Source organism: Nannobrachium achirus (genome assembly GCF_963921795.1).
Source record: "Nannobrachium achirus genome assembly, chromosome: 19".
NCBI lineage: Eukaryota > Metazoa > Chordata > Actinopteri > Myctophiformes > Myctophidae > Nannobrachium > Nannobrachium achirus.
The window spans coordinates 17,340,119-17,350,980 of record NC_137826.1 but is presented as its reverse complement, the minus strand read 5'-3'; the positions used below and the strand labels follow the sequence as shown (position 1 = coordinate 17,350,980).

The 10,862-nt window shown below is 42.9% G+C and overlaps 2 protein-coding genes across 4 annotated transcripts in view; one reads left to right on the top strand and one right to left on the bottom strand.

The window, feature by feature from the left end:
• Window positions 1-1,230: 1,230 nt before the first annotated feature.
• Window positions 1,231-10,105, bottom strand: LOC308304417 (C-reactive protein-like). Its single transcript, XM_080749009.1, has 4 exons — window positions 10,001-10,105; window positions 4,430-4,532; window positions 2,204-2,495; window positions 1,231-1,574 (listed from the first exon to the last, which is right to left on the bottom strand). The coding sequence occupies exons 2-4, from the start codon at window positions 4,516-4,518 to the stop codon at window positions 1,356-1,358; spliced, it is 600 nt and encodes a 199-aa protein (XP_080605135.1). The 5' UTR covers window positions 4,519-4,532; window positions 10,001-10,105; the 3' UTR covers window positions 1,231-1,355.
• supt20 (SPT20 homolog, SAGA complex component) overlaps window positions 9,908-10,862 on the top strand; it is a 38,408-nt gene continuing 37,453 nt past the window's right edge. For all 3 annotated transcript variants that reach the window (XM_080749005.1, XM_080749006.1, XM_080749004.1), the window contains exon 1: window positions 9,908-10,020. The gene's annotated coding sequence lies outside the window, so the exon portion shown is untranslated. The remainder of the gene's footprint in view (window positions 10,021-10,862) is intronic.

Sequence of the window (10,862 nt, the reverse complement as noted above, 5' to 3'; positions counted from 1 at the left end):
TGGAAAGTAACTTAAACTGGTGCTTACATGATAATATGTAGGAGCATCAATGTAAGAAATACCCGTTTTGTTTAATGGCTACAGAGATACTGTGTACCGATCTGCAAGATTTTTGGACAACATCTGTAACAGTGACAGACACCCCCACCCCCCCGCCTGCGCGTGCGCGTGCGCGCACACGCACACACACACACACACACACACACACACACACACACACACACACACACACACACACACACACACAGCTGGTTAAACATGTTGCCTCATGCTAGATGCAGAATAGATAGTAGATACACCATAAAAATGCTAATATACAGCATACGATTTGTAAAAGTGACAAACGGGCTTTGCAGTTATGTCAGGTGTGTTCATATGCTAATGGTGATGCGGATTCAGATCAATTGGTCCAGCCACCGAAGAGAAACGCTGTGACAGACAGACAGACAGACAGACAGACAGACAGACAGACAGACAGACAGACAGACAGACAGACAGACATTTGGATAATTATATGTTTGATATCTGGCATTTTTTATTTTATTTCTATTGAATATCTTAAATTACAATTAAATGGACCTACTGCAACACTTCAGTTCACATGTCACACGTCATTCCAGTAACTATGGTAAAGCACACACACAGTTGACCACATTCCTTGGGCTGAAGTTGAGATTGTCTGTGTAGTGCTGGATCTCACAGCGTGAGAGGACATACCGGTAGTTCCACATGTGGATATGCAGAAAATATAAAAAAATAATCTCTACTCTACCAATAAAATCCCAAATTATTGTACCATTAAAACTGACCCCAACCATGCTGTTTTTAGTGAGACAAACACATAACTCAAATAAAAGGGTACAGGTACCGGTACATTTTACTTTGAAAGTAGTTCATGCTTACTGTTTCCTCCCACGAGGAACAAAACAGATGGGTTGTTTTGCAAAAAGGCAACATCCAGTAATTCCTATTTCCCTAAGTAATACACAGTAAACTGATGGTTAATGGTGGATAAGAACACTACAGATTGTTTTAATGACTAAACACTAAAGGGTCAGAAGTTATAACACCTCAATATCGAGTGCAGACATTCAGGTGCCTTTTACTGTACATCAGTAGAACAATTAACCTGATCCAAGTTGTTCAAGAGTGATGGAGTATAGTTACATAACATGAAAGAGTGTACATAAATGGCCCTTTTTTTACCGTTTTAATAGTCATTAATCACATTGGATATTCAAAACAGACATCCACAGTATTGCAATATTCTGGTGTGGAGAAGATACATTTACACTTAAGATTTAGAGAACATGAGACCATCTTCCACCTGCTGGGTCTAATATTTTTTAGATTCATTAATGACAGCTTTTTTGATTCTCTTCCAGCACCACATTTCCTACAGATTCAAACAACAGAACCCTCCAGTTGACCACGTTCCCTGGGGTGAAGTTGAAATTGTCCATGAACCGCCGGATCTCACAGGGCGAGAGGACATAGTTCCACATGTGGACGTCAGACATCATCCCAACAAAGGACTGAGAAGCATCAAACCTACCACCAAAAGAGTCCTGGTCCTGTAAGCATGGAAGAGAATCAATATTAGAGGGAGCATTAACGAGGTTTCATGTACCCAAAATAGACATTAAAGCAAACGAAACTGTATACACATTTTCAGTACTATTTTTCATTGAATGTTATATTGTTTTATTTGTAAATTAGACCACCTCAAGGCTGAAGGAAGGTCAAACCTAGCGTTATACTGTAAGTGGAAACGGTAATGGTAAATTCTATACTTGAGCTGCTCATTGGAAACAGGAACCATATTGTTTTAGAATGGAAATGACTTGAGAAATGGTCAATCTACAATATGTTCATTCAGCTACAATCTGATGTGTCTAATATATCGTCGCTGTCGGGCAGAAACCTTGTATCTCCAAGTCTCAAATGTGTAAACCTTTTCGCAAACTAAGCCCTGCTTCATCATACAAGGCTGTCGCACAAAAGTAGTGAAAACGGCAGATCTACAAGGACACAACGCCTCGCACCGCGAGGCGTTGTGTCCTTGTAGATCTGCTGTTTTCACTAGTTTAAATCATTTTTAAAATGATAAATACAAAACATACGGTTTTGAACATACACACGGTTTCCACCCGACAACGACGATATAGATGCGAGACGCACTTTTGCAGCTGTACAACATTACCTGTCCCAGTATGATGCTTGGGGTTCCGTTGATGCCTGCAGACCTGATTATTTTCCTGGAAGAGGGTTTTCCGTCCACCCACACTTGTCCCAGTTGAGTTGTGTTATCCCATGTGGCGCACAAGTTGTGCCAGGTGTTAAGTGTGTACTGTTGCCCGTCAAAATCCGCATATGCACCTCCAACATTCAGAGCGATCCGAGTCGTGCTACTAACCGAGAGTACGAATGCGTTGAAGTCGGAGGGAAGGGCCAGGGAGAAGAGGGCGTGGTTCCTGGTGAGGTCTGTGAAGGACCTGAAAGCAGATGTATAATTATCATTACCAGTAAGACTCCCTAATCGGGAGATAAGCGACCGTAGGTCACTTATCTCCACAAATAGAGCAAAAATGTGTTTTTCCAAAATCTTCCTGATCCATGTTGATGACATGAGTGTAGACATACTGTGTAGTGATTTTCGTGATTTTAGGGCAAAATCTGAATCGGCCTCATGGTGGCGCTAGAGGGCCATGTGAGAAATGAGGGGTGGGGTGTCCGCGCCGCCAAGGCGGACGAATAGGTACCGGCCCGGCTCTCCCGGTCGCTCCTAGCCCGAGTTACGGCATTTTATGTGAGCTGCAGTGGCAGGGGGTCCTCCACTGGGGGCGCCACCACTTTTGCATCCGTTCTGGAGCACCAGGAGTGGGTGGTCCCCGGGAATGCCCCGTGAGCAGCCCCGTTGGGGTGGTCATTTGGTAATTTTTGCACATGTGCTAATTTTTTACACTTGGGGGTCCCCGAGGGAGCTGGGGGTCCCTGGAGCTCCGGGGGTCCTTGGAGGTTGTAGTTTGGCAGGTAAGGAGTGTGTGTGCAAAATCTGGCATGGATCGGGGCAACGTGTGTGTATGTGCGCGTGCGTGCGCGTGCGTGCGTGCGTGCGTGTGTGCGCCCGTCACAAGTCATGAATGTAACGTCCAATCATCCCAAATCACTTTCACTTGTATAACCAGTAAGACTCCCTAATCGGGAGATAAGCGACCGTCAGGTCACATGTATACACAAGAGGGCTGGCCTGAAGGGGGCGCTATATGGGACAGATTCATGGTGATGGGATGAGTGTAGACATATTGTGTAGCAAGTTGCGTGATTGGAGGGGCAAAACTGTAGGAGCAGTGGCCACAAATGTGTTGTATAAATCTGCCAAAAGGTGGCGCTAGAAGAGGGCCATGTGAGAAATGAGGGGTGGTGTGTCGGCGTTGCCTTGGCGCACGAATAGGTACCGGGCCCGGCTCTCCCGGACGCTCCTAGCCCGAGGTAGGGCCTTTTATGTGAGCTGCAGTGGAGGCTGCAGTGGAGGGGGTCCTCCACTGGGGGCATCACCACTTTTGCATCCGTTGTGGAGCACCAGTAGTGGGTGGTCCCCAGGAAATCCCCGTGAGCAGGCCCGTTGGGGTGGTCATTTGGTAATGTTTGCACATTTTGTCATTTTTTACACCTGGGGGTCCCCCAGGGACCTGGGGGTCCCTGAAGCTCCGGGGGTCCTTGGAGGTTGTAGTTTGGCAGGGAAGGAGTGTGTGTGCAAAATGTGGCATGGATCGGGGCCAGGGTTGTGGAGATATGAGCAGGGCAAAAGTGTGACGTGTGAGGTGTGACGGACTGACGCACGGACACCTGGTGGAGGAGTGGGGGTCCCCCAGGGACCTGGGGGTCCCTGAAGCTCCGGGGGTCCTTGGAGGTTGTAGTTTGGCAGGGAAGGAGTGTGTGTGCAAAATGTGGCATGGGTCGGGGCCACGGTTGTGGAGATATGAGCAGGGCAAAAGTGTGACGTGTGAGGTGTGACGGACTGACGCACGGACACCTGGTGGAGGTTTTGGTAGTAAATGCGACCTGACGGTCGCAATCAATATTGCAATATATTGCAATACTTTATTTTCCCAATACTCCAGGATGTAGTATCGCAATACTTCCAGAGAAAAAAATAACTCGGTTCCCTACTAAATAGGCAAGCCAGACTTACAGTAGATCTGTGCTCTGATAGCCTCGGAAACCCAGACTTTTATTTAGTGCTCTGAGGAATGCACTTTTCTGGATCCAGTTATAGGGCACATTTCATCCGTTGTTTCTACTTCTTTCTGTAGGCCTACCGTTTCATGTTTGTGTGATATACAGTAGGAACTTCACATTTACTGTACATACATGCTAACTTCTATAAGGTTGCTCCTAGATTAGCTCAACTACTGTATGAACTTACCTCAGGCAAACAGTCACAGCTGCGAAGGAGTCTTGAGACGTCATTAATTTCACGCTATGTGTGTTGGTCTGCAGTGGGAAGGTGAACATTTTACCTGTAAGGTCTAAACAGAAAATGACAGATGATGAAATCAGAGGCGGAGGTTTTGGTTTGCCATTCAAGGAATGTGTGTGCAAAGTTTGGCATGGATAGGGGCAACGGTGTCGGAGATAAGTGTAGGGCCAAAAGTGTGACGTGACGTGGCGGACAGACAGCCGGTGGAGGTTTTCATAGTAGGACTTGCGACTTGATGGTTGCGATTAAGGTTCAATCCATACAGCCTGGGGGTCCACAATCCCAATAAGATCACAACCTTAAAGTTAGCTCACCTCTAACCAAGTTACAAGCCCTTGTTTGCATCAAAATATATAGCCATGGTATAAAGTAACTAAGTACATTTACCTCCAATTTTGAGGTTCACATTTCAAATACCGGTACGTTTACTTCTACTCCACTCTCAGATCCAAATGTTGTAATTTTACTCCACTACATTTATTTGAAAACGTTACTTTTCATTTCATTTGGCCATTTGAAAAATGCCTATTTTCTAAAGATTTGTACACATTTGAAAACTTGGAAATGGGGCTTTCTGCATGAGTACTTTTTGGTACTTTAAGTATATTTTAATGCCAATACTTTTGTACATTTACTCAAGTACATTTTGAATTCCGGACTTTTATTTGTAACAGAGTACTTCTACATTGCAGAATTGATACTTTTACTTAACTACAACATTTAAGTACGTTTTCAACCACTGCAAAATAGTTGTGACATTCCTTTAAATCTTGTCATGCCCTCCCTATCTGATCACTCATCATGCAAAAAACTAGTTTCGCTGGTTGAACTTGAATTTGAGCTGGTTGAACTTGAGCGCCTTGGGGAACTTGAGCTCCCCAGGGCAAAAATCCACTCGTCCGAGACAGTTTGCCCTCCTGGCCCCCAAGTTGTGGAATAAACTCCCTATCACACTTAGAACAACGGACTCACTCGCTAGCTTTCGCCGTGGACTGAAGACTCACCTTTTCAGACTCCACCTAAACCCTTAGCACTACATTTGTTTTTAGTTTTTTTTATCACCTTTTTTCTTTACCGAGTTTTTTTTTTCTTTCTAGATTGATATTCATATGCATTTGTTATATTGCTGTTGATGTACTGACATATTATCTTGTTTATTATAGTGATGTTTTATCTGCTTATTGTAAGTCGCTTTGGATTAAAAGCGTCTGCTAAATGCCTAAACTGTAAACTGTAAACTGTAAACTCCTCCTAACAACATTAACAACATGAAAATCTGCCCACCTGTTCCGGAATTATTTTGCAAACAAGACGAATAGAATGGCTTGAAAAAATGAATTCACTATGTTAAAATACAGTGTTTAAAATACAGTGTATTGAGATGTTTTTCCAAACCTCTATGAATTGTTTTGGCCAACATGCGCTGAGCATCTGTGTCATTTAACATTTTTGCGCTGGCTATTAAAAAATAGCAGATACAGACTAACAGCACACCATGCTGCGAGCTTGCACATCTTCTATTTTTGAACATTTTAAAAATATTTTTAAAATGTTGAAGAATTTTTAATTACGCAATAGTTGTCTGTTTCATAAATATTTGACCAATGAAAAGTATTAACAAGCACTTTTGACTACGTAATAACTACATTGGAATACAGGTCCTTATTTCCTGGAAAGTAATGGTTTTGAATACATACTGTACAATGTTTACATCCGTCAACTTTTGAAAAGCATTAGACGTTCATTAATAATGGATAGTACCGGAAATGCCTGGCTTAGAGGAACATTAAGAACAAAGAGGAAAGAAGATCAACTCAAATTAAAGTTAGGGTAAGTGATATTTAAGTTAAAATAGTTAAAATAAGTGTTTAATAGCTCTATATTATGATAGCATTGCTATATAGAGTGTGTTAAGAAGGGGTCTCAGCTGTCTCTCCAGCTCTAGTAAACAAAAACTAAAAAAGAAAGAAATCAGGTTGGGGTACCATTCAAGAGAACTCATACAGGGCACATTTTGCACAAAATTGTCAACCCAACTGAAGTTGTATTTTCTGTTTATTGAAGAGTTGGAGAGATGAGGAGATGAGGTTACTGGACAAACACTCTGGCAATGATTACCAATCATTAGCCTATATAGAGCTTTGACCCAAAAAGAAGGGGAAATAAAATACATGGTTTAACCCAAAACATAATTTCCCTACCTTTAAGAAGTAAATCAAATCTATCCATCTATTCCACTGTAGGTCTATTTGCCTGTCTTTCTCTCTCTGTACGGCTGTGGGTCTAGAATGTTACCCTGCAACCTAAATATTTTCCTATAATTATGTGTTGTACCTTGTAGAGTTGCATCCATTGCATCACATGCCGCCAACATCACAAACAGCAGGAAGAACTTCATCTGGCATGAAAGAACACAAACAGATACCATGAAATACTGTTAAATAGAATTAAATGAGCTATACTGCCTGTAGGCCTGTATGAATAAGATCCCAAATTACTTTGCTGTATCTGTCCTCATATAGCCTGCTGTGACTGCAGTGTATTAATTACAACATTAAAATAAAATCACAGTAGCCTAACAAACTATTCTGCTCACGTCTTGGCCTTACCTTGTGCTGATCGGTGTGACTGTCAGGTTGCTGTGTGAGATTGTTCACTCCTCTGGGTGGAGACTGTGGATCGACAGGTTCCTTTTTCCTGGGGCGGTTAAGCTCATTATATGGAAGGTATTGTGCATTTTATGAAAGAAGCATGAAACTTTCAGCAATACCCAAAGGTTTGATTTTAGTTGTGGAAGCACTTTTCATCTGACCTCTGGTGACCTTGAGGGGTCTTTGACTTCAGTATTGCATTTTCCCACTTTTCGTCCCATTAATTTCAATCTATACTATAATTTTGCAAATGTCTGAGTGAGTGAGTGAGTGAGTGAGTGTCTGTCTGTCTGTCTCAGCGTTTCTCCTCAGTGGCTGGAGCAATTGATCTGAAATCGCATCACCATCAGCATATGAACACACCTGACATAACTGTGAAGCCCGTTTGTCACTTTCACAAATCGTATGCTGTATATTATCATTTTTATGGTGTATCTATATTAGCCTACAGTACCTTTTGTGACCACACATGTTAAGGGAGGGGCGCTGTTGTTCAGGCCATGCACAATCACACACAAACCCACACACACACACACACACACACACACACACACACACATGGGGGGGGGGGGGAGTGTGTGTGTGTGCAGGCGGGCGGGCGGGTGGGGGGGGGGGGGGTTCTGGCCCTGTTACAGATGTTGTCCAAAAATCATGCAGATCGGTACACAGTATCTCTGTAGCCGTTAAATGGAACGGGTATTTCTTACATTGATGCTCCTACATATTAGCATGCAAGCACCAGTTAAAGTTACTTTCCATCCCTCATATACTGTGTGCACAGTGCACATCCCATAACCCACACACTGCACATCATTTCGGAGCTCATATCTTTGAACGGGTAAGGGCTAGTTATAATAATATATATGTTTGTTAAAATGGCAGTTTGTTCTTTTAAAAATATGAACTTGCTCAGCCATGGCCTTTTGTCCATTATTAAACTGATTATAAGTCAGTTTGTAGCAGGATTTTTTGTAGTCGTTCAGCAGAGGGCATTAGCCTGAAATGAGGGTGCACATGAGAGGAGAGGAGAAGAAGAGAATGTTGATGTAAGGTGAGTATTTTAATCATGTCCTTATTGATCAAATACTATTTCTAACTGTTGATGATGAATGAAATGTTGTTGATGATAAATTAAATGAAATAATATAGCTGCAAACAGCGATAAAGTGGCCAAGGCAGAAAAAGCAGGAAAGCAAAAAAGCATCAAGGGAAAGCAAAGAAGAAATCAAAGAAAAACTAGAAGCAGTGTTCTTCCGAACAGGTCTCCGGCAGGTCAGGTGTTTTTTTTGGCCTACTGGTGACTATAATAGGCCAAAGTGAAAAGGGTACCACGCGTTCTTGGGCCTTTCACGGCAATCGGATGCTGCATGCAGGATTTGAGGCATTTTGTTCCAAAAATGTGTTTTGCAAAAGTTGACCCGCTGGTGGCCAATGTGAGAAGGGTGGCAGCCAATTAGCCAATTAGATAGAATATGATATCGGACAAATCCGTCATGATTACATCACTGTAGAGATACTGTGTACTGATTTGTGTGATTTTCTGATAAAATCTGAAGGAGTAATATCGAAGAATGTGTTTTACATACTGTAAGTCGGCCTTCTGGTGGCGCTATATACAGGTTTTTCCTTGGCCTCTGGGAAGTGTGCATACAAAGTTTTACACTAATCGGTGGTTATAGGTAAAAGCACAAATTGGCCTCTACACGACATGTATGCAAAAGACTGAATATGCAACAGACATAAAATACTGTGATACTATTCACCTGGACAGTTTATGATGCTGTACATAGTAAGTAAGCCTTGCCGAGCCATGAGGCCCATATGACTCGGCCGAGCCATGAGGCTCATAGGGCAGGAGCCTATCTCCGATTTTAAGGGGTTGTTTCGTGCCCTGGTTCATGTTTTATGGACCCTGGTTAGGTTATCACAGTCTGGGAGCTCGGAACTACCTTTACTTTGTGGATATAATTTCGGGAAAAGTGTTTTCTACCTAGCTGTTGGAGGCATTCCACCGCTGCACGGAGACATCTTTATAGGACCTCGTCTTGGAGCACAACAGTATGCAGCGACGGGTGAGGTTCTATATGGGGCTACACTTCGCCCAACGGCGGTAAAGCAGGCTCCGCTTGCGACTTGTATGGCCTTCCTAAATGCCTAACCGTGGGTTTGTTGGTCTTCTTCCTCACGGAAGACACAGGCTGGGGCGCTAACCCAACCTGCTCCCGGGTGCCGTCTACATTCCGGCTGTCACCCGTCTCTCCGGTGGTCACCAGACTATTCCTGGTTGTCACATAGTCTATTCCTATGAGTCAATATAAGCACAACTATCGATATAATAATACAGTGTCCAAATCAAAGCAAGTTTCTCACCATCATGTCAAACACAAGCGGAAATACTCAAAAACTTCTAACACAACCTAATAATGCAAGTATAGTTTTGTAATTGATGTTATACTTTTTCTGCTTTTGAAATTGCTGTTATCCTAGGTAAAGTTCTACCCGTCTGTCTTTCAATGTTATTTGAGATACTTGGTTTCTGTGTAAATAAGCTGTAAGCTTTCTAGGATCTAGTTTACCTTGTACCAGTGATTTGTGCTGTCATGAAACTGTACATTTCTCTAATGCAAACTCTTCAATCAATTCAATCAATCAAATACACTACTACTCAAAGCTCACAACCATAAAGTAACGGTGCTATATTAGACTCCGCCCAGACGCTCGCGACGCCGACCGTGACCAAAGCGGAAGTGTAGCTGTTGTTGTCACACTGGAAAGAAGATGGCTGCTGCCCCGTAGTTTTATCTCAATGAACACACTGAACTATCTGCTCTATTCGGAGGCTTCCCGGCGCCGGAGCTGCGCTCACCTGCTATGCAACCTGAAGAGGCAAGTCCAGCGCGGCCGCTGAGAGCAGCGTCGCTCCCAGCGGCCGCGCGAATCCGCTTGTTTTTGTAGCGTTTTTAGCCACAGCTAACACACAACTTGCAGCTATGGCTCTCACAGACAGGAACAGGCTAGCATGCTAAAGTTAGCCGCGTTAGCCACTGTAGGACGATGATGCCAAGGGCAGGACAGCGACGTCACGGACCAGGCGAAACATCTGTCAGAAGCGGCTTGTAACGTTAAAATGTTAAATATGTGTTATCGTTACATCTTATATGCGAGTATACGGATGTGGAATTGTTTGGTTTGGATTCCTCAACGTGGTAGGATCTAAAATAACAAAAATAAATTGAAACATGTGGTATAAAAGAGGGTCTCTAGATTCGTTGGGACCTTGAACATCAAACCTGTCATTGCCAAGGTTAACTAACTATTTATTGACTTATTTAATTTAGTATACTAATTACATTTCTGTGTCAATTACTTTTTATTCTAAATTTGAAACTACGTTTATATCTTTCCCCCCTAAATGTCCCTTCCCTGTGACAGTACACACACACGTCCGGTTGTTTGTGACATCACGGACGCATCCTCGGTATGTTTTTATTCTAGGCCACCTCCTCCATGAAGAACGAGCTTGTTGCTGTTTTAGCCTCATCTGATGTGTCTGGCTTTTGCTTTCACTACTGCTGCTGTTGTATCACACTTGTTACGTTATCCAAACTCATATAATGTCCACTAAATAAACAGTTAAACTCAAAGTGGTTAACTTAAGCTTAGTTGGCTGTCTGTGTTTGTATGGCATTAACCCTGATACAGGATCATCTTTTATTATGGAGGTTGTC